The 26,327-nt window shown below is 46.4% G+C and overlaps 1 protein-coding gene across 2 annotated transcripts in view; it reads right to left on the bottom strand.

Annotated features, from left to right (window-relative positions):
- Positions 1-795: 795 nt before the first annotated feature.
- LOC104042409 (gamma-aminobutyric acid receptor subunit beta-4) overlaps positions 796-26,327 on the bottom strand; it is an 86,857-nt gene continuing 61,325 nt past the window's right edge. The window contains exons 5-9 of one of the 2 annotated variants that reach the window (XM_064463168.1): positions 21,644-21,726; positions 17,483-17,620; positions 15,710-15,862; positions 12,729-12,985; positions 796-12,241 (exon numbers count right to left, since the gene is read on the bottom strand). In XM_064463168.1, the coding sequence (XP_064319238.1) occupies positions 11,864-12,241; positions 12,729-12,985; positions 15,710-15,862; positions 17,483-17,620; positions 21,644-21,726 (1,009 nt within the window). In that variant the 3' untranslated portion in view covers positions 796-11,863. The remainder of the gene's footprint in view (positions 12,242-12,728; positions 12,986-15,709; positions 15,863-17,482; positions 17,621-21,643; positions 21,727-26,327) is intronic. The other variant, XM_064463169.1, reaches the window with a different exon arrangement.

Genomic DNA, 26,327 nt, shown 5'->3' with positions numbered 1-26,327 from the left:
TGACTTTTCATCCTAGCACCCACACTGATCCCACTGGCAGTAGGTCCCAGCTGAAAAGAGACACAGATACCTGAATGCCCAGCTGGAGCATATCAGGCAGTGTAAACTTTCCTATTTTCCTGCCTGAGTGTTGGGAAGACAGCATCTCTCTACTTCAGGGACGCAAGGATGGTCCCGCCAGTGGCAAGCAGACTCCCAGCATCCCACCAGCATCCCTGCACTACTCACTTTCTCTGTATTTTTAATCATTAGATGCTTACAGCGTAAAGCCACAGAGGTGTGGAGCAGACCAAGCTGTGAAGACTGCAGCCTGGATGGAGCACAGACACCCAGTGAAGCTGCAGTGAGGGACCTTGGGGTGGTAACATCTCTTTGCACCACAGGGAAGTGGGGATTCAAAGCCAGCTCCCTCCTTTTACCTGAAGATGCAGCTGACTGTGTGTCCCACCTCCCTAGCAGCACCCTCCTATGTCCCCACAGCCCCTCACTGAGTGATGCTGACACCCCGCAGCACGCCAGCTGCTCAACACATTCACCCACTCTGCAACAGCTGTCCAGACAGTCTTACCTGCACATCCAAAAACTTCTAGGTGACCTCAAAAGGCCAAGACTTTCAAACTTTTAAAAAGAAATTTGGGAGCTTAAGACTCAGCCTATTAACATGAAATACCTCAATGGTTTGCTATAAGTGCATCGGCCATTTCTGAAAATGGTCCTGTCTCATCCGCTTTTGGTTAGCACGGCAAAGTCTAGATGCGCTTCAGTACTTTATTTGCTGTGGAAATAGGAATGGAATCTTTGGAAATGCAACCTCTGGTCTTTGTTCCCCAAAGTTAGTTACTCACCTTATGGTAGAAAAACAAGACTGGGGATTTATTCTAATTTTCCCCTCTGCTCTGGGCAGTGCCGTAGAGCTTGTGTGTATCCCAGCTCTTGGTTCAGGCCAGCAGAATGCTTGGATGTGCAGAAAACTTTGCTTCCTTGCTTAAGCCTTAGCAAAGTCCTTTGGTCACACATTTTAAATGGCACCACTACAGTTATGTTTAAAGTTAGGGACAAGTTTAAGTCCTCTGGTTGGTAAGGTTGAGTTGCTTTTCAGAGGCCAGTAATACAATTTCAGCCTAAAGACAGTGCCTTGAAAACGGAAACATGTACCAGCAGAGAAAAAAGTTGACTGTTTCTCCTTTAAAGGCTGTATTTTATAAGTGTTACTTTTGTTTTGGGTAGGGGGGAAAAAAAAGCAAATCCAAAAGCCCAAGGAAGATTCCTATCCAATTAATAATTAACAGCGTTCAAGTACATTTATGTCCACATACAGCATTTGTTAAAAAAGAAATTTTTTTGTGTTTTAACACCCTTTTTTTTAAAAAAGAAAAATAAAGAAGAAATTAATGTTCACATTACATTATTTTGGAACTGGTACGGATTATTTTTAAAAACATTTGTCAGTATTTATAATGGTTTGTACAAAATTGTAAACTATTTTCAAGTTTGTTTCTATTTTTGTTCATCATCACCTTTCAAAAACTGTCACTGCAGGAACAAAAATACCCCAAACAAAACCCAAAAATAAAATCAAAGCAACTCTCCTTGCCCCTTCCCACGCTTCCCCTGCCCTCCTGCCCACACTCCCTACAGGAAGATGAAGGCGACAGTTTTTGAAAGCACCCAGCAGTGGTTGGTGAGCACACCCTCCGGGAGCCCTCTGGCGCCTCTCCGACAGACACGGGATGGCTCCGAGAGCAGAGAGTGCCACCCACCAGTCACACCTTCCCACCTCTAGAGTAGACAAAGATGGCTCTTTAGGTCATTTTATTTTATTTCTTTGTTGTTTCTCCCTTTTTTTCTTTTTCCTTTTTTTTTTGTTTTTTACAAAAATTTCTACATCTAAATCACTTTGCTAGAAACATTATTTTTCTTTCCCTTTTTTTTTTTTTTACATTACTTAAAGCAGAATCTGCTTTTGTGAAAAAAGACATGGATCAAGGTCTTATTCATGCAGAAAATGCAAATTAAAGATCATAAAAATGGGTATTTTGTTCTGGGTTTTTTTGTTTTGTTTTGTTTTTGTAACACTGTACAGGATGCAACGCAGCCACTCAGGGTATGTTAAGGTGGTTCACAGCAGTCCCTTTGACAGTATACATTGCCATTGCCATTGATCTCCCTGTCCTGTTGTTACTGTTGTTCTGCTCGTTGTCTGAATTTCAGGCCACATAAGATGTCCCCAGTTCGAGAAGACGTTGCCGCTTCTTCATCTTTGAGAGGAAGATGGATGGGTGCAGTTTGAGAGGACGATATATTGTCATAAATGGTCTAGATTTTCCTGGGAAGGATGCCCCAGCCTTAGAGGTCTAATCTTGTTTGCTTTCATACCTATTGGTATAACATCCGTTTGGTGAGCACATGGTGAGTGGGCATTTGTCCTTTAGAAACCAGTTTATCTTCTGAACAGGGATGTGATTTCACACAAAGACACAATATTATGACATGCCAGGCAATGGAAAGGAAAAATACCACAGACCAGACAGCGATCCTGCCACCAGGGTCATGTGTACTTCCAACAGATGAGATTTTTTTTCTGGGTAACTCTTGAGGCTCTCCTTTATTCCCAGTTTTTCCACTTTCTTCTCCAGCATCTAGCTGTTTGTCCTTCCAGATGTTAGAAACTCTTCTCTGTGACAACTGCTGAGCCTTTCTAGGGGGTTCCTCACTGAGAATCTTCCTTTTTGGTCTGTCAAGCACACTGACCCGAACCTAGTGAAGCTGTCAGATCCAGGTATGATTTTAAGCAGATGCACAGTTGTCAGGACTGTTCCTGTGCTCAGATTTGAGCAAGGGATGGGGCTTTGCTGGACTGGGGTACTGTGTGGGTTTAATCCCACCATGTTTCTCTGCTTTCCCCATGCCCTTCTTGCTTAAGTGTGATTGAAATGGGAGAGAGGAAGGTTGGGGCAACCTCACCTCCCTTGTTAACCCCTTCCTTCACCATCACCTAGCCTTGGGGGCTGAAACTCAGGGATTTCTGTCCATTTTCTGTCTGTGAGAGTCTCTGGGACAGGCCTCCCTTCTCTCTGTCTCCAAATTCATGGGGCATGAGGCTGGTGAGATCTCTGACAACAACCTGGAAGCTGCACTAGGAAAAAATATATACCTGTTCAAAACACCCCTGATGGGTCCCCAGATGTCCCTGAGGCAGGTAGCACAGCGGTCTCCAGAACTTCATGTCCTGTGAGCCACTGCCTCTGGAGAAACAAGGTTAAGCATTGCCAGCTATGCTAGTGCCAGCTCCCTCACGAGGTGTACCTCCTCTTTGGCCTCCCACCTGACACGTCATGATATTGTGCAACTGCCACCGTTGCAGTAAGGAGTTACCTGCTCACCTCCTGCACTCACCACTGAGACCCTCTGGTCTCGTTGGGAACAGCCATTGCCTCGGCAAGGCTTGGTGCTGCAGCAGCACAAGCTTAGTGGCCCTGGGCTCAGTCAGGGGATGGTGATGAGAAAGAAGAAACCAACCAAATGCACCACCCGTAAAAATAAAGAGGACCTGCTCAAGGACTGAGTGGCTTCGAGAGTCCATCCCAGTGTAGGGCAGAGCATCTGTCAGTGAAGAGGCAGTGTCGGTTCCTTTCTCTGCAGGGGAGAATTGAGATTCACCACAGAGAGAAATGCCTCTGCTAACCTGAGACAGGGCATTCCTGATGCTGAAAAACAGGCCACTGCCCCTTGTCTCAGTCCCCAAGCAGCACTGGTATCACAATAAAGGCAGTCACGTTTTCCTTCCCTGCTGGCCTGGCTTCTCCCAGCCTTGTGGTCCCCAAGCCCTCCCCACCAGGCTCAGAGTGCCAGGGCTGTCTGTGCAGCTGAGCAGCGTAAGCCACATGACACCATATCTAGTGAAGCACACTGTGGTCAAAGACATGTCCAGAGGTGTGGGAAAATCAGTGAAAAGATCTTTGACCTTCCTGCCTGGACGCTTTGTCTACCGGATGCCCAGCAAGGTCCCCAGATAAGACCTGGACCCAGCATTTAACTGAATATGGCAATTAACCCTGGAGCTGCCCCACATCATTCAGCTGGCATAGCACTGAGAGCTGGGAAGCATTAACCTTTACAGAAGGCAAACCAATACTGATCTACAGTTTAAAACACATACTGGAGGAAAAATCATCACCCGCTTCAAAAAAATAATGTTACTCACCACTGTGCTATCTCATCCTTTCTGGGGGAAAAGTCTGCCGGTATAAATGCCAAGCCCAGCCTGTGCAAATGATAAAATGTGCATCCCTGTATCACAAACGGGTCTGCCTCCTCTCATCTCCCCAGTTTGTCATACACATATTCAATATTACTCTGTAAGCGCTTTCTGCCTGTGGCACTAGCAAGATCTGGCTGTCTTAGATGGGACCAGGCAGCCCACAGCATGGAGCTGAGAATGGGAGGTTTGGGTCCATTGTCTCTAGAGTAGGATGATGACAGCATAAGCTTTTTGGAGGAAGGGACAGTATTTTGTCCAGGGTTTTCTAGTCTAGAGCACAATGGGGTGCAGGAGCTCAGGCTCACGCAACTCCTCTTTGTTCTGTCTCTGCAAAACACGGATCGTTGCTTACCCACCAGTCCTGCTTGGCCTGATCATCAGCAGAAATGGTGGAGTCAGGGCTGTGTGGCTGCACCATACTGATGCACTCTAGCTGCAGTGGCAGCTGCAATGGAGAGAATTGTTACTGCTGAAGAATGGCCTTTCCTAAGGCCATTGAGGCTTCCCTTTGGTTTACCTTCCACATAAAGTCTTTTTTCTTTTAGCCTCGCTGCAGTAACACAAACAACACAATGTTCATTGGCCAAGCTGCAGAAGGAAGCCACAATTCTGCCCCATGGAGGCAACACTGTCCTCTGCTTTTCCAAAGGACTAAACATAAGATAAGACAGAGAGGCAATTTCTCATATTGCTTTTTACCCTTGACACTCCTCCCAGGCTAGGCAAAGGTGGACTGAAACACAGAGGGTTACCCATATGTGTCAGACCTACTACCATCATCATCCTTGGCATTCCCCATTACTCATTTCTGCCAGCTGGGAGCTGCATGGAAACCAGGTGTCCCTCAGTCCAAATTCAATCTATGTCCTACACCTGAGCCCACTCATTTGTACTTCTGAGCTGTACTTCTTTTGAAGAATTTGTCTCTGCAAGACCAATGGCCACTAAACAGACAACTAAACTTAACACAAGGTCCCTACTTTGCACTCTTTTCCAAACTCATCCTTCACAAACAACCAGGAACCCACAGGCAAGGTTCTATTGAATTGCAAAGGGTCTTAAGATAAATCTTTTCACATGGAGTGATTTCTTTCTACATCTTCTGAGCAGCTGCACATTTCCTAGCACTTGTCACCCTAGACTAAGTCACAGGGCAAAAAGCAGCAGCATCAACAGCAGCTTCTCAAAGACATTCAGGCTCATACTGCCTTTACTCCATCTGCATTACTTCATTTTTGCAAGTGATTCCTGATATTGTCTTCACCTCCTTCACTACATCCCAAGATACGGTAAGGCATAGTGCAGGTTAGCTCTCCAGGAAGAGACCATGTGCACAAAAGGTTAGGGTCTAATACACAGCCTCATCCCATTGGCCTCACAGACGGTAGGATCAAACACTGAAAAGTTATTTACATACCATCACTTCCACCTCTACTGCCCACCTCTTCTTTAGTGTGCTTGGAGGTGGATCAGGGAGCCAGCCCTAAGGTCACCATCCCGGTAGGCTGCACCTCCATGCAGGCACAGGCACAGGTTTGCCCTCCAACCCCTGTTGGAAAAGTCTGGGGAAATGCGTTATAGTATCAGCCTGGAGGACAGTGCTTCTTTATTACACTTGTCACCTTTCAGCTGTTTTTTACTTCTGAATGTACAGAACCATTTTTATTTGGTTTACAACAAGACATAAGAAATCAAACAGGTTTTTTTTTTTTCAAAAAAAAAAAAAGAAAAGAACAAAACCAAATGAAAAATAAAACCCAGGCCCCAACACTATATACATCTTCTCCTCCCCAGTCTCCGTCTCCCCTCCCTCCCTCCCTCCCTCCCTCCCTCGCTCCCACCCTCTTCCCTCCCTCCCAGCATCTGTGTTAGGTTTCACATCTCTCACCTGACCCATGCCCCCGACCCAATTTCTATGTCTACTGTAAAGACATCCCACCCTGCTTGGTAAGCCCAGTCTCATCTCCAAGAAAGCATTTGGTAACCCGCACGGCATTTCTTGCCCAGTTGGCTCTGATCTCTGACACCAGGGCAGAGCTCAGCTGTTGCCCCAGCTTGGCACGGCAGTCGCTCCCCTGCACATCCCAGCCCAGCTCCTGCAACATTGTCCAGATGCAAGTGATTGTCCCTGCCTAAAGGGACTGAGCTTATACTGATGGCAGAGCACCATTGGTCTCACCCTATTTCTTCCCTTCCTGTCCTCACCATCTCCCAGAGACCTCAGTCTCTGCCCGCTGGGGACTGCTGCCATGGCTGGGTTTCCTTGAGTGCTGCCTGCAGCTGCACCCAGCCTGTCTGACTCAGTGGTGGTCCCCGGTTTTCAGTGCTCTAGTCCCTGCAAACCTATTGTATTGCACATATATTTTCACTACCTCTTCCCTATTTTCTCTGCTTCTGAATTTACAGCTCTCTCCCAACAACCACCTCCTCCTCATCCCATCCTCTCCAAAAAAATTTCAGTAACTACCTTCCCTAAAGCCACTGTCCTTTGGTCTGCAGCTCCAGAGGTTTCTCTTCTTCCTGATAACAGCTCAGAGATTTAAAACCCCTTCCTCCTCCCCACAAAAAAGAAAATAATAAAACCAACTCCCTGCCCCACCCCTTATCTCCTTCTGCCAGAGCCTCTGGAGCAGATCTGGTCAAACAGACAGGCCAGATCAGTTCCCTGCATGGCTGTTTCTGGGAAGTGGATGTGCTGTCCGTTGGACAGAGGAAGTGCCAAGCCTTGGCAGGTTCCCTACTTATTTGCAAGACATAAGCTGCTGGCGTGGTGTCAGATGTGCATGCAAGAAAGCTGGATGCCAGTTAAGACCTACTGTCCTGTTTGTTTCATGCACTGTGAACTTATCCTATATACACTACGGGCTGGTTTATGCTTGAAGACATGGATATAAAGGTATACATTTTCCTTTTACCTTAGTAACCAAAGCTTTACTTTCACCCATGGAGTAGCAGAGGTTTGCTACCAGGGCTCTTATTTTCCTCTTTTGCTCTTTCTCTCATTCTCTCTTCAGTTCTTAATACTCAAGGGGGATAGGAGGGGAACAGGTAGGATTACAGTCCCAAGGTCCTAGTTCCTAAAGGTCCCTGAGTGACAGCACTATACAGTATCAGAAAATGAAGCGATAGAGTTGCGTTGGCCATGTATATCCTGAGAGAGATTTCATTTCTATTTCTCCTCCTCCTCCACATGCTTGTCTTAGGCTGTTATGCATGGGAAAGGTACAAAACATTATCCCCCAGCCCAGCTTCCTCAGGCAGCCTGGACTGTTCCTTACACTCGTGTTGCAGTCTCTGCTTAAAAAATACGTCCCAGCAAGCAGCAATCCTGCCCCAAGCTGCAAACACCACGCCCCGATCAGAACTGCCTCCTGCGCCACTGCAACGAAAGTCAGAAGTTCCACTTTGGAACAACGCTCACATTCTTTCCGCCCCCTTTCCCCACTGCTCTCCCTTGTGAAGAAAGGGTGGGCAGCAGGGGGCACACAAGCTGCAGTATGGAAATCCCCTCCACCTTTCCAATAACACAAGGTTTGTACCCACTGCATGAGATGTTTGTGCCTTTCCTTTCCTCATGCTTGTGATGTCTTGAAACCTCTGAGCCTTGAGTATGATTAAAATACCTTTTTTTCTCCACTATCTCCTTTCTGGATCACTGGACCTCAAAACAAGACATGGGCCTTTCTTAGGGATGGACACAGATGGCTATGGAGGGGGAAAACGGAGGTGCCACCTTGGTCCTGGAGGAGGGCATTTCTAAAGGCCTTCAGCATTCTTTCCTCATGCCTGTATGGGAACACATTTCCTACTACTCATCTGACTCACAGGACACTCAGTTGTTTTCCAGCATTCTGCCCCATCACCAGAAATTATAAGGCAGTTCCTGAACTGTGAAAAGTCCTGACCGCACACTCTTTGGCAAAGATTATTTTGTAGGACCAAACAGTCCAGATGTCTGGATATACTAAGACTGACTCTATGAAGTAAAACTGACCTGATAATACCAGGTCGGAAACATTCAAGAGAGAAACTAGGATGATTCCTGATAAGAAAGAGAACCCAGCCAACAGAGAACCGAGGCAACAGCAAAGGAGTCTGGCTCCCAGTCCCAGCGGGTGAAGAAATCAGCTGAGCAGTGCTTTTTCCCTGGAAAGCTTTTGGATTGTTGCTATGAAATTCTGGGCTCAGTCTCTGACTGAAGCCTCAAATATCAAACACAGTCCCCTGTGCCTGATCTCCAGCTGCTGGAGGTCCTGGGCTGTGCCTGCAGGGTGCTGGATGGGGTCAGTCAGGATCCCACTCTGTGTGGGACCCAGCATCTGAGCAGCAAAGAGCATAGGTGGGTTTTGCATCATCTGTGTGCCTTTGCCAGTCTTTGGGACCAGCTGAGAGAGCTCTCAGGTGCCTAACTCATACCACATATTTGTCAGGCTTTTACTACAACTATCAGATTACTGGAATTCCTGAGTCATCTCCCTCAGCTTCATAATTTCTTACCACATGACCATTTGTTCTCCCTCCAATTTTAATAGGCTTCTTATAACTGCCTCTTTTTTCCCTTTTATTGTCCTGACCACCCTTAACTTTGCAATCACATACATAAAGGGTAGGTGTTTAGATATTTTATTTAATCATCAATCAGCTGGTTAGATTCCCCTTAAATACTGAACCTGCTGATAGGCAGCCTCCGTCTGGGAACTGCAGTCATCTGATATGCATATATCCACCTACGTTATACTGCTCATATCCTACAACACAACTTTATGACTTCCATTAAGACATTTAAAAGCCATTTCCAAAGGGAATCCTAGTAGAAAGCATAACTTTCTCCATTGGCCAAGCTTTAACTTAATGCGTATCGGATAGACAGAACTACCTGATCCAGCCCTATCACCCAGCTCCCTTCACTCTTCAGACTCGTTCCTATACAGACCCACCTAGACCATAAACTGCAATAACATTGGGAAAACCCATTTTCAATAGCATCGCTCTTGAATGTGGAAACCAGCAAGAGACTGCTCTGCAGAGTAGCTGGGAATCTAAGTCTGATTTAAAAATTGTGCTAAAACCTTGGTGAGTCCAGGGAGGCCTGGACCAAATATGTGCATGCATGAACATGAGAGAGGGAGACAGATTGGGGGCAATTGAGAAGGATGGATGCTCTACTTTTATGCTTAGGATTCTAGTAGTGGAAAATGCATAAGACACATTACTGATATAAAAATAACAATATTTATTACTCTGATGAGCCCTGATCCCACTTCATCCAAGCCAAGGCAAAACTTTCCATGACTTCGGTGTTAGTAGGTCAGGCCTATAGTGATTTACATTTTCAGAGTACTGTACAGACATAAATTAGTGAATTAAAAGATGTGCATTAGATGCATCTGTTGTCTGAAAAACAGGAGTTTCCCTTGTCTCAGAGGATCACTCTGCTCTCCCAAGCAATGGGAGTAAAGGAAAAAGGAAGAGAATGCTAGCAGGAAAATAAAGGGGTGGTTGAATTCAAGGCAGTGTGTGTGTGTGTGTGTGTGGCATGTAAAAACCTCCATCAGGTAAGAACAAGGTTCTCATCATTACTCCAGGAATGGCAGAATGACCCTAGGGTTAAAGTTTTGCACTTGTGGATTTATTATTTTCATGGCTTTTATTAATAATATAAGGGAGATTATCAATCATCAGTGATTGCCAAAGTGGCCAATAATTCAGTGATTTTCCTGAAAGTCACCGGCTCCTTTGGAAAAAGTTGACCTTGCTGTCCAAGGCCAAGTTACCCTTCTGAACCTTTATAATGAATGCCTGTGGGTGGAAGCTGCTACAGACTAAGAGGCTTCCACAAGCACTGGCAAGCTCAGCACTTCCATTGCAACCTTCACCCTGCCCAGTCTTTGAAGACCATCATCTTCCATCTCCATGCAACTCTACTGCATCCTTAGTTACATCTTCTGCAAGAAGGGACACAGGGTGCTCTTCTCTACATTCTACATGGATTAACAGACATAAAGCAAGGCCTGATAGAAGCAGTACAGATCAGAGGGTGCCAGCCCACCATTTGCTTCTGAACTTCTTAGGAAAGGGGATAGTTATAATTTCTGGATTTTTTCATCCTGAAGCACAATGAAGTTAAATGATGTCCACCCTCTCCTGCACCTCGACATAGGCTATGGTCACTCAGAGGGTTGGAGTGTGAAGTCCTTGTCTGGCACAAGGAACAGGTAAAGAGGGGGAAAGGTTGAGTTTTCAGAGTCCTGCAACTGCTTTTCTCCCCAAACTCAGTAAGAAAGATGAAGGGTGGGAATGATTAGGAACAGCCCCTCCTTTCAGGACTGAATCAGCTTGGTCTAGTAGAGATCAGATGCCAATGGTGAACAGCAGCACTGTCCCTCTGCTGACCCCCAAAACCCTCTCTTTCCTCAGCAAGAATATATTTGCACAATCTACCTCCCCAGCTCTGTCTCTAATACAAGCTGGGACTCCGATCTCCAAGATCGCAAAGTTGCAATGAGCAAACAAAGCCCTGCTATTACCCCCAATGCCGGTTAAATGTCATCTGTGTTCTCTTTCTACAAAAGACATTACAAAACCCCCCTCCCCAGCTCCCCTACCCAGAAAACATGCTTGCACACACACACCCATACCTACACACACGCGCACATACGCACACACAGATGCGCTGCACACACACACACACATTCATACAGGAAAAACAGCTTGCAAAATCCTGAAGGTGGAAAAAGGCAACTTGCAAATGTGCCTTTGTTTTTGATAAGCTCCCTCCTCCCCCCACTCCCATAACCCCACATTGTCCCTTCCCTCCCAAATAATTGCCTTGTCCTCCCCCCTGCCCAGCTCTTCCAAAATAAATATTCTTTTTATTTGTTGGTTTAAAAGATTCTTTTAGGCTTGTAAGCAAGAGAGAGGGAGAGAGAAAAAGAAAAGAGAAATCTCATAGCATGAGAATGAACCCCCACCATCTCATGAATCCATGAAAGAATAAACATGAAGGGGTTAAACGCAGTGACAGAAGAAAGATTAAAAAATATAATAATATTGAGAAGAGAAAGATGAAGTTCAGTAGTGAAATGGAAGTGAGGATAGCGCATTAGTGAGCACAGCCAAAGATAACCTATTCCCCCACAAGTTTTTGACTCAATTCCTTTAAATCACCCTCCCCCCTTTTTTTTAACTTTTCTTTTTTTGTGTTTTTTTTGGTGTGTGTTTTTTTCCTTTTTTTCTGTAATTTTTTTCTTTTTTTTAAATTTTCCTTTCTTTTTCTTTTTGTGGTGGTTTTTTGTTTTTGTTTTTGTTTTTTTTTTTACAACAGTTTAAGTCCTTCAGCAGGAAACCAAAATCAAGACAAACACATCCCTCCCTTAAACAAAACCCCCTCCCATATACCTTTCCTTTCTCCCTTACTGCCCCCCACACTCTGTGGTTCTAAATGTGCTGAAAAGAGAAGAGTAAGCTTAGAATAAATCTAATGAATCAAAGGAATAAATGATAATGATAGTAAAGAGTAAAACCCAAACCCAAAAGACCACAACACCCCTGTGTTGTCATTGTCTGAGTGTCTGTCCCTATCTCTCTCGGAGGCTGCAGGCATCAATTTACATAGTACAACCAGTAAACAAGGTTGAAGAATCCAAAGGTGATTGGAAAAATGATTCGTGACCACTTGTCAATGGTGCTGACATCTGTCAGGTCTGGGATTTTGAGCTTCAGCTTAGATGACCGCCGGCGGAGACGGCAGTTGGCACGGTTGCGGGCTGCGGCATGGTGGGTCAGGGGGACGTGGCGGTCCAGGGTTGGGTGGTGACCAAATCCATCCCGAGAGGCCAGCTGCTTGCGGAACTGGATTCCTGACCCTTCAAAGGACATGACAGAGTTTCGAGAGTCACCAACGCTGCTCATCATGTCCGTGGCCAGCAGCTCATTGTTCATCTCCAGAGTGCTGAGGAGGATGTTACCATACGGGTCAACCTACAACAGGAAAGACAGAGAGAAAGGTAGCGGGGATGTCCTGTGCACAATGCACACAGGGCCGCACCATCAGGGATGATTTTGAACTGTTTTCTGTGTAACAATACCACTGATTGGGTCATTTGTGAGCTCTGAACCTGGACTTGTGTGTTTGAAAAGTTGTCCACTGATGCTGGAGTTGAAGGACTAGACACATGTGCTCGTAGCAAACTTTTGAGTGGGGTAGTGTGATTCTGCCAACATCATAGGACCAAAAGCCACAGGGGTACTTTTGGGTATACCTGCCCCATGCAAGAGTATGGTCCTGATGAGACTACCTTGAGGATGATGACAAAATGATAAAGGAGAAAAAGTTCCCTGCAATCATGAGACAGAGGAACTGGAATTCATCTCTCATGATGAGAAAGGCTGCTCCACAACTCACCCAGGACTGATTCAACAGTGAAGAGTCTGAATTCTCCTGCCACAATGAAAGAAGGGGACAAACCTGCTCTCTCACCCTCTTCTCCTCATAACGGTGGCGCTCATTATTGGCCTTGCTGATCCGTTCACTCTGTTTCTTTTGCTGCCGGGGGCCTCGCCCAAAGAATATGTAGTTGACAAAAGCATACTCCAGGAGTGCCAGGAACACGAAGACAAAGCAGCCCATGAGATAAACATCAATAGCCTTGACATAAGGGATCTTGGGGAGAGTCTCCCGCAGATGGGTGTTGATGGTAGTCATTGTAAGTACCGTGGTGACCCCTGTAAGGAGAGGGTAGGTGCTCTGTTACCAAGGTTTCCTGAAATGCTACGCTCAGCTTCCCCATCCCTCCTCCCAGTTGGACAACTTCAGGAGGGACAGGAGCAGGGCAACTGGGAAGAAAGTTGTCATAATTCTAAGCTCATCTGCCCAGTACAAATCACTGCAGAAAATAAACCAGCCACCAACAGTGGGATAAAATGTCAAAGCTGAGTATTATCAGGACAATGGAGATCAACATCCTCTGGACCTTCGTTCTTTAAGTCCTCCCTGATCCTCCTTCTTTCCCTCAGCCTGGAGGGAACATTCAAACAGTCTCTCAACCTCTTCTCCCCTTTTCCACTTCATGAACTCATCAGGCTTCCCTGGGTACTACTGAATGGCTCAGTATCCTTGACATGAATTTATAATCTGCTGTGTATTTCCAGTGCCATGAATAGGAGAAAGAGTGAAGAGATTTTCTCTTCACAGCACTCTCTTTTTTTGCCTGCCTCTTAGTCTTCTGTCTATGTCCTTGACCTCAACAATTCCCACCTTCTTCCCACCAACTTTACCACTCACATCTTCAATTATCATCTGTACACACTCCTCCCATGGTTCTCACGTTCTCCTTTTTAGGCTTACTCATACTTCATGCATCTTAAATAAACATTTCTTGATCTCATTGAACACTTTTTTCCTCATCTACTCAGTCCCCAAGAGCCTGATGCACCATGATTACTCTCACAGCTTCAGTCCTCTTCTTCAGTTTCTTCCCAACCTCTTCCCTTCTCTGGACTGTCAGAGTGGCCTCAGATCTGTCTCTTTGACAGTCTTCTGCCAGCTTCAAAAAGATGGCAATGAGTCTTCATGCTTTTTTTGGAGGCAGTAACTTTTCCTCTTCAACCTAGTCTTCTTTTCGTGCTTCTCTAGCTCAGCTGTCCTGCTTTTCTTACTACCTTGCCGTTATCCTTTTCTTCTAGTGTCCCTCCTCCTCATCTCTCTGTTGGCAGCTCTCTTAGTCTCCATGGCCCTGATTTGCTCTTCTGGTTTCAGCCCTACTTCTACAGTGATGGCTCTCAAACCTCTCTGTTCATCCTGGACCTCTGCTCGTCCTGTTTCCCCTTCACCCTCATTGTGTCTTTAGTGTCATTCCTGATAAAAGATTTAAAGAAATAATAGTCTTCAGTTCATGGAAGAGTAAACAGAAGGGAGAGATATTTATACACATACAATGTATTATGTTGTCTATATTTAGACAGTAGTCTAAATATACAGAAATCTGGGGCAAAGAAAGGGGGAATAGAATGTTCTCCACATCTCCATTAAGAATTTGACAAATTGCAATGGAGACTTAGGACAGAGGCAAAGAAGAGCTTTTTGACCGTTTGAGCAGGTAAATCTGGAGATAAAATGCCCAGAGAAAGCTGTTGAGTCTCCTTCTTTTGAGCTTTTTAAGGACAGTTTAGATAGAGAGCTGTCAGGAATAGTTTAGGGAGAGCTCTTCCAGTTTTGATCTACAATGTTTTTCTTTTGCCTTCTCCTTTGACTCCAGATGTCAGCAGAATTTCAACAGCAGTGCATCTCACGTCCACCCTTCTGCTTATACTTTCACTGTGCCAGCAATGTCTGCCATGGTATCTTTTTCTTCTCTCACTGATTATACTCTTGTCAATGTAACTTACCTTTTTAATTTACCATGTTGTTCTTGTTCCCTCCCTGTCTCCTTGCTCCAGCCTCTCCAAGCAAGCACATCTAAATCATCTATTTTATATCTTTTTACAGACCATCCCTCCCCTGAGACTTCTCAAACTCTGTCTTCTCCAACCTTTTCTGTAAGATCCAGCCTCTACCTATGCTCCATTGCCTCTCTGAGATTTTTCCTACTCACAGATGAAATCCTTCTCCCTCCTTGACTCTATTTCCTCTGAGCCTTCCATCATGTTGCATTGCTCCATTCTCATATGCCAGCCAGCCTCCTTTCTCCTGTTCCTTCTTCAAAATCCTCATCTGCAATCCACCTCCACTTCCCTTCTGTTGCTTAAAAGACCTCATTTTTTTTCTCTTACAGGAAAACATTCCTATTTAGGGGAGCATGTGCTTAAGAACTTCAACTTTAACTACTGTCCCACATTTACCTTGGTTATGAACATCTTCAGCTACAAAAAGTGTCTACATGGGGCCTAAACTATCATGAAAATGTGTAGTGCCACTTCCTTTATTTTTTTTATCTTTTATCCATTCACTCACCACTTTTACTACTCTTTGGCCACCCACCCTCAGCATTTATCATCCAGCTAACTGGTCCTGGCACACCTGTTGACCAAGAGGTGCTCAGACTTCTCTTCTTAAGAAACCAAGTACAAACCAGAATGGAGGGAGTGGTGGGCTCATGGCATGTCAGAGTCTCACAGCTCAGATGCTGTGACCATTTATGCTTTTGTAATAGAGTTTAAACTTGCACCTACAGAAATTTATGGTAGAACTTTTATTGATTCAAACAATACAGACTCAAGCTTGGGAAGTACTGATACTTCTGGAAAAAAAAGAAGTAGCTCTTCTGGCTGAAAATTTGAAGTTTGTTCTCAGGAAAAATGTCCTTCATTTGGGACGACAAGTTTGACAGACCTATGTGGTTTGCTTAGTTGCTACCTGTTAAAGAAAATGGTATTTTCTTTCTTACAGCTGTTCTAGCAGATCTCCCTCGAGAAAACACCTTCTTCAACATAGAATTGAGAGGTACCTACCCAGTGCCACTCGTGCAGCAGAAGCATCGTAATTGATCCAGAATGAGACCCAGGACAGGATGGTGATGAGAATAGAGGGCATGTAAGTCTGCAGGATGAAGTAACCGATATTCCTCTTAATCCGGAAACTTAAGGATAAGCGCAGGTATGAACCTGTCAATGAGATATTAAAGGGAGATGTTGTTTAAGAGGCAGGCAAGGCTATATTTATGGTAAGAGCTTAGGTTAGGAATTTAAATTTTATTTGGAAAATGTTCTCAAGAGGCAGGGATAATGAGAAATCTCTTTTTTTTCTTCATTTGGTTTTGCAGACTCATCAGCTTTTGGAAGGGGGCTCTTCAGAGTCTGCTCAGTTGGCTCAGTACATTAAGAAGAAAGGAAACTCTACATAAGTTACATTATTATATCAGACATCATGGGAGAATGTTCAGTGCTGAAATTGCTATTATGGTATGTGCCAATTTGATACAGGCTTACACAGGAGACTTTAACCCTATATGTGGATGCAGCGAGATGATTTTCCAGTGTTTCATGTACTAGCCTTTCCACCAAACAACAATGAAGATGTGAATCATATTTTTCCCATGCTGTTCTAAAAATGGGTTATGGTCAGACTGGGCAAATTCATATGCAAATAGAGTACTGTAGGTCTTTTTTTTTTCCCCAACTTGTTGCAACTTCCTTTTAATCTTTTAGCAAACCCAATGGGAACAGTGACAACAGTAAGTGCTTTTACAGCTGTTCCACTGGAGCAGGGTCATTCTGATAGGGACAAAGCAGGGCCTCTCTCATTGCTGTGAAACAAGGTCCAAGACACCCCTCCTTCCCACCTCCATCCTTTAGGCAACACAGCAGCCTGAAATATGGGTGTAATCGTGGGTTGGCAGCTAAAGTAACAAGAGAACAACAGTCTTTAATGATCAAGGAGGTAGACTGGGAAAAAGGAGGTTATTTTCTCTCGCCATTATGTGCCATTTGTGGAGCTTGAACACAGTACTTCACCAGTCTTTTTTTTGAACGTCTTACCTATTTAGACTGCAGACTTCTTTTGGAGGAATATTGCCTCTTGTTGTGGGTCTCTAGATTACCATTGCAATGGGACCCTGCTCCCAGCATGCCTCCGAGGCACTATTGTACAAACATCACCATCTGCCACCACCGCTGATAGACGCAGGCTGTGATTTCATGACATTTCAAAAATTGTCCTAGATAACAGGTGTGTGGCACACTGTTTTGGCAGTGAACTCCATGCCAGATCAAAGTGAAGACAGCACCCAAAATCCAAACCCCTGTAACTTTCCAGCTGGCAGTATCTGAATCGTCCAAGGTATTCTCTCCAGATCTTTTTATTGCCATGTACAGATGGGTTTGCATCGTTTCATAGACTACTTGCTTTTCAACTGATATATTCTTCTGCTTACTATTGCACCTACATTAGCTTTGAAAGCCAGATGTAAACCACATAAAAATAATGTAAAGGCTGAGAACCTTCTAAAGAGGTTCTGTTTTGAGCTCAGTTGGTGTTTTGGCTAAGAAATGAAAACAACTGCAGCAAAAAAAAAAAATTATCCCCTAAGTCTCTGAAGAGAAGCAGCCAAAAAACTGCGCAAACTTAGTGGGCACAGAAGATGCCTCTTTTCCAAAGGAACAGGAGCCTAAGTTGAAGCCTAGACCCTAAGTTAGCGCCTCAGCCTCTGAGTCAGGAACAACCACATTGACACTGATCAGCAGAAGGTTTGCGCATTCCATTGCATCCCTTCAGCAGAGACTCACCGGTGGTGAAGACCACTTCCCTGCTGACGAGCCTCTGCTCGATAATGGTGAACTGGGGCAGTTCTAGCACCTCCATCCCTGTGACAGCAGAATCATTTCCTTGCCAGAAGAAGACAATGTCATCAACCGTGTAACCATCTGCAGAGATGAAGAAACACAGAGAGAGAACTAAGCTGACAAGCTGGAGCAGGTGACACCCCCATTTTCACTAAGGTGATCTGGAAGAAGATCTGAAGGAAAGCCCACACCATCAGTTAGCAAGCATAGCCCCTCCCTGCTGAAGTACTTTTAATCTTCAGCTGAGCGTTGCACTACAGTCCCCAGGAGAAGAGGAAAAAATTGGTCAGAACTCCCACTTCTGTCTAGTATTCAGGAGAAGAAGTTGCAAAGTGGTCCATCAAACCTTGACTTGCACTACATAATCTCCACGGCTGACATGACAGGGACTTGTGCACCAGAAGCCTCTGTCAAATGCACCAAACATGGCATTTTGCTTTTGAAAAACTGCCTCTTTTTACCAGAAGGGGGAGACCACACAATACATTCTGGTGGGGACCAGGTAAACAGAGCATCTAAGTTCCGAGAGAGGAAAAGATTCACAACAGCAGTTGAAAAGAAATTTGAGCATCAGAGCATCTCCCTCTTCTAAGTACTCTCAGTCAAAATTTGGAGCCGGGAAGCGGACAGCGTCTCTGAGATCAGGGTCTGCTTTTACCAAGTGCTGACTGAAAAGAGCCGTAACTGGAGAAGAGAGGAGGGGTTGCCAGGCTGGTAACAAATACTTGTACCTTATGTTTCAGAGTAATGGATTTGTTAACTCAGCCAACGTTACAGCCTCTTACTTTAACCTCAAACTATGCATGCCAGACAGGGTTCATCTGCACTTGAAAAATCGACACCCCATGTGGCAAGCTGGGTTTTGGAGCACTGTGGCTGTTGCTAAACAAGGGGTGGCCTCTAAGCAAAGTGCAGAGCTGCATGGGAGCACCTCTGTGTGCAAAGAAGCAGTAAAATACGTACAAGCTTTGGTGTGGCACGGTGCAAGGCTTCTTTTAGAGCACAAACTTCAACTATGCTCACAGACAGCTTTTTTTCACAGCCTGCACTGGAGCACAACAGCCTGCCTTATCCACAAGCCCTCACAGCAGAGGCAGTTGGCTAGCAATACCCAGCAAGGCTAGCATCCACTAGGAAGAGCTGCCATCAGAACCAGCACCAGTGTATTTATTAGTGGGATGGTGTCATCCTGCAGCTCCTGACTGGACAAAGAGGTGAGCAAGATGGTCTGATCTCGTAGCTGACCCTGCTTTGAGCTGGGGGCTGGACTAGAGACACCCTGAGATTTCTTCCTAAACTGAATTATTTGATGGCTGTGTAGGCTCCAAGCCCACAGCTTGTGCTGACAGTCATTACTACTTTTATTCATGGGTGCTAAAAAATAGTAACAATCTTCCAAATGCCATGCCAGATCTGCTTCTGGTGCAAATCACCTAAGTCAGGGCTCCACCTCCTCCCGCACAGCATGCTTCTGCTCCCATGGCGGTAAGTAGTAAAGCACTCACACCTACAAGCCCACAGAGATTTGTGACCCTTAAGTTATTATCTCATCTGCTGCAGACACTGGGATGTCACAGGCTGTTGCACTGACTTGAGCGTCCCAGCTTTGAGCGCAGAAACTGGTATTTGCACGTGGCTGCAGCGTCTGTCTGCACTGAGTCCAAGTGTGAAAAGCACCAAGAAACAGCCAAGTCCCCCACTCCTCCCAGTGGCTGATTCCAGTGGTTCAAACACTCTCACAGCTAAAAACATTGTGTGCAATTTTACGTTCGAATTCACCTGGCGCATACTTTCATACTCTGGTGGTTGTTCTGAACTTTTCAAGGAGGCTATCAAGCCCTTTCCACCCAGTGCTTCCCCTCTGCAGAGGTGCATCCAGCCTGTAAACAAGTCACCTCTCCACTTACTTTGCAGTAAACAAACCAGATTGAGCTATTTAAGTTTCTTACTGCAAAACATCTGCTCTAGCCCTTGAACCGCTTTTTAGCATCTTTTCCCAACTTATTCTGATTTCTTGACTCCTTTCTAAATTTTGGAAACCAAATACAGACAGAATCCCTTTCCCCATCTCACCAGCGACATATTCAGAGGCCAATCAATTCCCCGCTCTGACTCACCGGCTCCCCGGTTTATATAACCAAGGCTCGCTCCAGCCTTTTCTGTCAAAGCCCTGCTATGAAACCTCCATCAGCAGTGCTCAGGGCTGCCATCCCTTCATCATTTCCCCCAGTCAATACCCGTGCGGGTATGAGTCCCTCAGTCTGGCAGCCTTGCCTGTGCTCCCACACCCAGGCGCAGACCTCCGCGTTTAGCTGTGTTCAAATCGCATTCTGGATGTGTTCAAATTGGGAGGTATTCAAATCTGCAGAGAGCAAGCCACGCAAACTATCTTCATCATCCACAAATTTAACAGCATTGACTTCAAATTTACTTCCTGATCAGCAATGAAAATGTCAGATTACAGTAACTAATTTTAGGAGGTCCCACAGTTAACTAGCTCTATTCCATTTATTCTATGATCTGCTGGTACTGGGTACCCATGTTTGTATTTTTTTTTATTATGGCATTATGCAATATGAAATCAAATATGTTTTTTAGGAAGCCATTTTTTAAAGTAATTCTAAAGGGAAAGCTTGTTCAGTCTAAAAATAAATGTTTCACTTTGATTTCTAGCTTTAAAAAGAAAACCAAATTTCCATTTTATTTTTTAAAAGTAAAAGAACTTTCACAAAGACAAGTCATTTCAACTTGAAATATCATAAAGCATTGATACGATGTCTTAAAACGTCAGATTAACAGCCTGTTTACTGCCTGCCTCATCAGGTTTTTGTTGAATCCTGGCACACAGCTAGGCGGGGGTATGCGCAGTGAGGGATATTTTTGGGACGGAGAGATGGGATCAACAGGCAGTTCCAGGACTGGCTTGTGACCTGCAGGTAAGTGCCCCAAGCTGCTGTGGGGAAGGAGATCCCAGCTGCCCACTGCTGCTTTACACACCCAACACCCCTGCACCACAAAAGGGCTATTTTGGTGGTTTGTTTTAGGAGGGTTTTTTATATGCTTTGTTTTTTAAGCCAGCCATGAAAGGACTGCTATTCCAGCGTTGTGTGGACTTGGAAGCAAACAAAATGGAGCCCTGCGGACTTCAAATGCGCAAGTGTTTGAAAGACAAAAGCTCTGAGGAAGGAAACAATTGAATCTCTTCATCTCTGCCTGGATCTTAGAAATATTGTAGGGAAACTTAGCTTTGACTAACAAATTGGCTTGACATGTCCCATTAAGAACAAAATTGCAACATGGGGAACTGTGGGTAATTCTCTGCCTTCTGTTTTCTTGGTTGTACCGTAAACTATTCTCAAAATGCTAAGGAGTACCAGAAATGACATGTCATTAGTGTCTCCAGCAGGACCTAATTTACATCCCATTACCCGCCACACCAAGTGCTACGATGGCTGCGCATCCCGAGCAAGCGAGTGGTGAGCAAGAAGGGGGCTCCCAGGCGCAGGCAGGGCTGGGAAGGCAGCACGGTGCATTCCAACTATGGATGCTGTGGGACCTCTTTTATGAAAAAAGCAATTCTCTGATAATCACCACTGAAGCTGCATCATCATTACTGTGAGATCTGCTGCTCTGGACCGCTCCTGCGGGGATACTGCGGTGCATTTTTATGAGGGAGAGCCGGACCTCCTCTGCCAGCGTGGTCAGGAGAGGGTTTCCGTAGGAGTCAAGGGAAGATCCAGGTGGGGGGGGGACTGCGGGAGGGCTTGAGTCCCACCTCCTGCGCAGAGTGGGGCCAGCCACCAGTGAGGGCAGGCTCCCAGGGTTTTCTCAGGGCTAAGGAAGGCTTACACCACCCTTCTGAGGGTGAGAGTGATTTTAATACCTAGACTGCTACTATAGCTCCATTTTCCTGGGCCTTTCACCCATGAGGACCCCTCAGAATGGAGTATGGATGATGGAGCCTGGTCCTGCCCTAGGGGCCATCCTACAGGAGGGGTGGCCCTTAACACCCCTGGGAGGCATCCCATGAGTGGGAAGCTGCAGCTGGGGCGGGTGGCATTGGGTAGCACCACATGGCAGAGGGTAGGCACAAGTCATACGCACAGCTCTCGATCTCCAGTGTGCAGTTCTGCTGGTCCAGGGGGTACCTCCGCAGGTCCATCATGCAAGCGGCCGTGGTGGTGATCCTGAAAGGGGAAGGGAGAAGAAAAAATCAGTTGCATGTTTTTTCTTACAAAAAAAAAAAAAGAAAAAAAGAGAGAAATGAAAGACAGATGTGAAAGTCAGGCAGCATTTGGGGCTGCTGTTTCCCTGGAAACCAGGGAGATCCGTAGTGGGAGGTGTGCGGGGCGGGGGGCTGTATGCCGCTCACCCTCAACTGCACAGCTTAAACCCTCTGTGACTCACGTCAGCAAGGCAGTATATCTATTAACGGGGTGGGGAGGGATTTGTGTTCCTCCTCTGTCTCTCCCTTGAGAGAGACAAAGAAACTGGGAGTAGGCAGAGCTACAGGGAAGGGGGGAAGAGGAGAGGCATGTCAGTTTGTAAGAGGAAGACAGCCGACACATGTCCATAAAATAGAAGATGCATTGATTAAATTACCCAGCAACGACCTATGAAGAAGAATAGCTGACCACATTATCACCCCCCTTTCCTCCCAGTTTGCCGCAATGACCCTACTTGCAGCCGCCCCACCCACCCCACCCATGCCCCCTCCATTGCACCCACTTTGGCACTGCCAAATCCAAAAGCCCAGATCCCACTGACGGGGCCCTTCCACTCCTGTGGGCTCACAGCTCTGGCAGGAGGCACCCTTGTGCAACCCGCTGCATGATCAAGATTCATGAAAGACACATGGGTGTGTCTGTGCATCCCTCCCCAAAAAACAAATATGGGGAGAAAATGAGGGTTGGTGTTGCTTTTGGAGTGTCAGTATATGGGATGGGGGCAGAGCAGCACAGTGCCCACAGTGGGGTTCACATGAGGGTGAGAGGAGGGTTTGTGTAGATTACATGTTACACATGAAGGAGCATCGCTCTCTGGGACGGGGAATTTTGGGGTGGGATAGATGAGGGAAGAGGGCATGAAACAGGGGCAGAGCAAATCGACAGCTAATTCACCAGCCTGGCAACTCTGCCCTGGAGTTAACAGGCTGCCCCTATTTCTCAACTGTATTGCTCCCCTCACCCTTTAATGCGGTTTTCTTCCTGTGCAATGTATGTGTGCAGAGTACTGAAGAGGGGAGAGAGATTGGTGCATTCCTCCCTCTTTTTTCAATTAACCATCTGGAAGGCATTAATCAAGCTACACATTTTTTACTATGTAGGCATAACCAGTGAACTGTTAACAAGAAAGCTTTATCTTCTGAGCCCTGTGGCCTGGGAGAGAGAAAAGAGAGGAAAAAAAAGAAAAACAAGAAAGCAGAGAGGATGAGATGGCGAACCTGCAAAAAGACGGAAAAAAAAAGAAAAAACATCAATGAAAGAAAAAAAGACCAGAAAGGGGGAGAGAACAGGTGAAGCTGGACAGAAAATTGGAATGCAGAGGGAGAAGGAGAGGGTAAGCACCTGCAGGAGAAGGCTGCCCCAGAGGGGGTATGAGGGTGGGGGCTGTAGCAGGGCAGGCGAGCAGCCCTGCAGAGCTGCTGGCTCTTTAAGAAATCTCGTGTGCTAAATTTATCTCTCTGCTGTCTGTGAAGACTGTTTGTAGGAGATGAAGCCTTGAGGAGAGCCTTTGCCACTGCCTGCTGTGCTATAAATAGATCCGAAGAGACGGAGGGAATTTATATATATCCTCACTGGGTCTAGATACAACATTGCAACTGCCCTCTCTCTGAGCAGGGGGGCCGAGTGAGCTCTTAACCCTTTTATCTGTAATGCGGTTGGGGTGGAGGAGAAAGCTCAGAGGGAGAGAAGGATGACAGAACAGGAGCCACTTAGAAATTATCACTATGGCTTTGGAATTGCATGTGTTGCTTTTACAGCCGCCCAGTTTGGCACCTCTAGGAGGGCTGCTGGAAACTCCATGCCTCTCCCACCCTAATCCTCCTGGACCAGGGTACAGGAGACCATGGTGGAGGAGCAGATCCTAAGCACACTTGGGGAGAGACGCGCCTTGCTAGGAAAGCCCAAAGTGGCAGGTGCAGAGTCCATCCTGTCCAGGCACTGAGACCAAAGAGTCACGAACGGGTATGACTCATCCCCCAATGCTGCACACAGCATATACTGTATGTATTATACTGCACCCGTAGGAAATAGCAGTTACAAATGCATTCTCCTGTTTTCCCTAAAGTGTGAGATGCAAAATTGTATTAAATGAAAATTTTCCACCCCATTTGTGGGACCCTGTGGGCTTCAACCTTTCCACTGTGTCCATCCCAAAATTGCAGCCTGGCTGGCTAACTTGGCCACGCAAAGGACATCCAGGGGAAGACTTTTCTGGTTCCAGAGGGACCCTCTCGCCTCTTGACAGGATTTGCTTATCACCTGCAGTGCTGGCTGGAAATGCAGAGCACGACACAGTGAGCTATGGCTAACACACTCCATGCGCCAAATCCTGCTCATACTAACAGCCAGCATAAATCCAGAGCCACTTCAATGATTTTTTGCAAGATCACACCAATTTAGATCAGCAGAGATTTACATCAGGGCAGAATTTGGCCCGGTTGATTCAAAAAGAAGAACACCTCAGGACAGGTAGGACAGAAAGAAGAAAAACAAGATTAAGAGGGCATCTGTCCTCAAAAGTCAGAGAATTTCTCTTTCCTTCTGATGAAAAGGTGGGTGTATCCACACCATACTGTTCAGCATCCTCCAGAGATACCCCGGTTGGCTGCAGATCCCAAACTCCTGATGATCTGGCCATGTAACACTGCTCAGGCAGGTGAGAATTGGGACCATGTAGCAGTGAAGGTTTCATCCTGTTTTTAGAGCAGAGGTAGCACAGCCGCACACAGCTGTCCTGGGCTGCAGCCACCTGCTCATCTGGAGCACGTCAGCTATGGTGCCATACCCACAGCGAGGTACACCTGACAGCCCAGGGACACCAACACCACAAAACCACCTGGATGAGGGGCTCCTGCAGCATGGCAAGATGTGAGGGGCAGCTGGCCCGGGGCAGCAGCTCAGGTCCTGCCTCTGGGCTTCCTAAGCCCTGATAAAACAACCCTACTTGGGATAAAGCAAGTGGTATCCCAGAGAAGAAGGGGGTGTTTAATTCTTTAGCCTTCAGATCTCAAAAAGCATCCTGGACACCAACTTCCTTTTGCTATATCCTGCTTGAAGTCCATGGGTGACCCACAGCATCACAACCCTGTCATTGCTTTATACAGCACCGGACACTGTGGTGAAATGTCCACCTGTGGCCTCTGTGGCTAACGTTCACTTGCTCGCAAAGGGGCCAGTAGGAGATTTCTGCAACTCCTTTGGTGGCTGGGTACTATGGGCAGGTGGGCCTCAGAGGGATGAGAGGCTCCACCCACCTCTTGCAGCCAAAGGGGAATGGCAGCAAAATTCAGGTACCCCAGCTACCTTGAGGGGTCAGAGCACATACCATGTCTGGTCCGGAAGGCAACAGGACCAACCCCTGCCTCATGTTTCGATCAGTGTAAACATATTACCTTGACATGTTCTGAGCTGTTGTGTGAAGAGGTGTGTTTGCTTGGAACACAGAAGACAGCATGGGGAGGACTGGATAGAGAGGCAGATGGAAGGGATTAACAATAAGGAGCTCCTGAGTGCCACAACAGGGTTAACAGGCAATAAAGGTGGAAAGAAAGTAAGAGGTGGAAAAACGAGGAGAGGATCAAAGAGTGATGACGGCATGAGCACTGATGTGGGAGGCAGGAGTGGAGATGAGAGAAAGGAGAACAGATAGTGCAGGACAGGAGGCCACTGGGGTAAGGGAACAGAGGAGAGGGATCAGGCAAAACAAGGGGTAAAGCAACCTGGGGAAGGAGACCTGGAGAAGAATGAGAGGTTAAAAGACAGAAAGCAGAGGAGGAATGGATACTCATTCTGTGAGAAAGGAGATGAGGAGACAGCGAACAAACCATCACCCTGTAAACAGCTCTAGACAGAGCGCGCTGTGCCTCTGGGAGACATGACCAAAGTGAAAGGGAGCAGGGAGCGTGGGGGCCGGAGGGAACGCCAGGGAAGGATGCCACCTTCCCCGTGGCGTTAGCAAGAGGCACTGGCACCCGGCCAGGCTGTGTCTTTTCCCCCTTCCTCCTCCTCTCCTGCTTTTCTACCCACCTCCCTCCCCTTTTAAATTCAAAAATTTGTGTGGTGTGAAATTTCATCTGCTTTGACAGCAATTCACAGAGACACTGCCCATCGGAGGGGAGAGGCTCGCCTGTGCTTTGCACAATGTGCTCAATGAAGCAGTCCTGCTCCCTCCAGCCGCCAAGCCCAGACACCCCCCCCCGCTGTGTCTCCAGCTCCCGTTTCCCGCCTCAATCTTTGCCCACCCCGTGGGCCTCTGGGTCAGCCCCCTCACATATCACAACTTTTACACCTCCTTTCCCACGAAAAAGACTTTCATGCCCTTGCCCTAATCTTTTCTCCTGAGGTCTGCTAGCAAGCAGCCAGATCCTCACTGCCCTGCTACTCTGCTGCGCAGCTGGCAGGCAGACACGGTTCATCTGGGGGGAGACAGGGCTGTGAGAAACCACCATACATCCCCCCCCCCCCAAAAAAAAAAAAAAAAGGAAAAAAGGGACATGCATTCATGAGCTGTTGAGCAGCTCTGTCAGGCTGTGGGCTGATGGAGATCCCCTTCTCTACTAGCA

Source organism: Phalacrocorax carbo, chromosome 11 (genome assembly GCF_963921805.1).
Source record: "Phalacrocorax carbo chromosome 11, bPhaCar2.1, whole genome shotgun sequence".
NCBI classification, from domain to species: Eukaryota; Metazoa; Chordata; class Aves; order Suliformes; family Phalacrocoracidae; genus Phalacrocorax; species Phalacrocorax carbo.
This window is presented reverse-complemented; position numbering and strand designations above follow the sequence as displayed.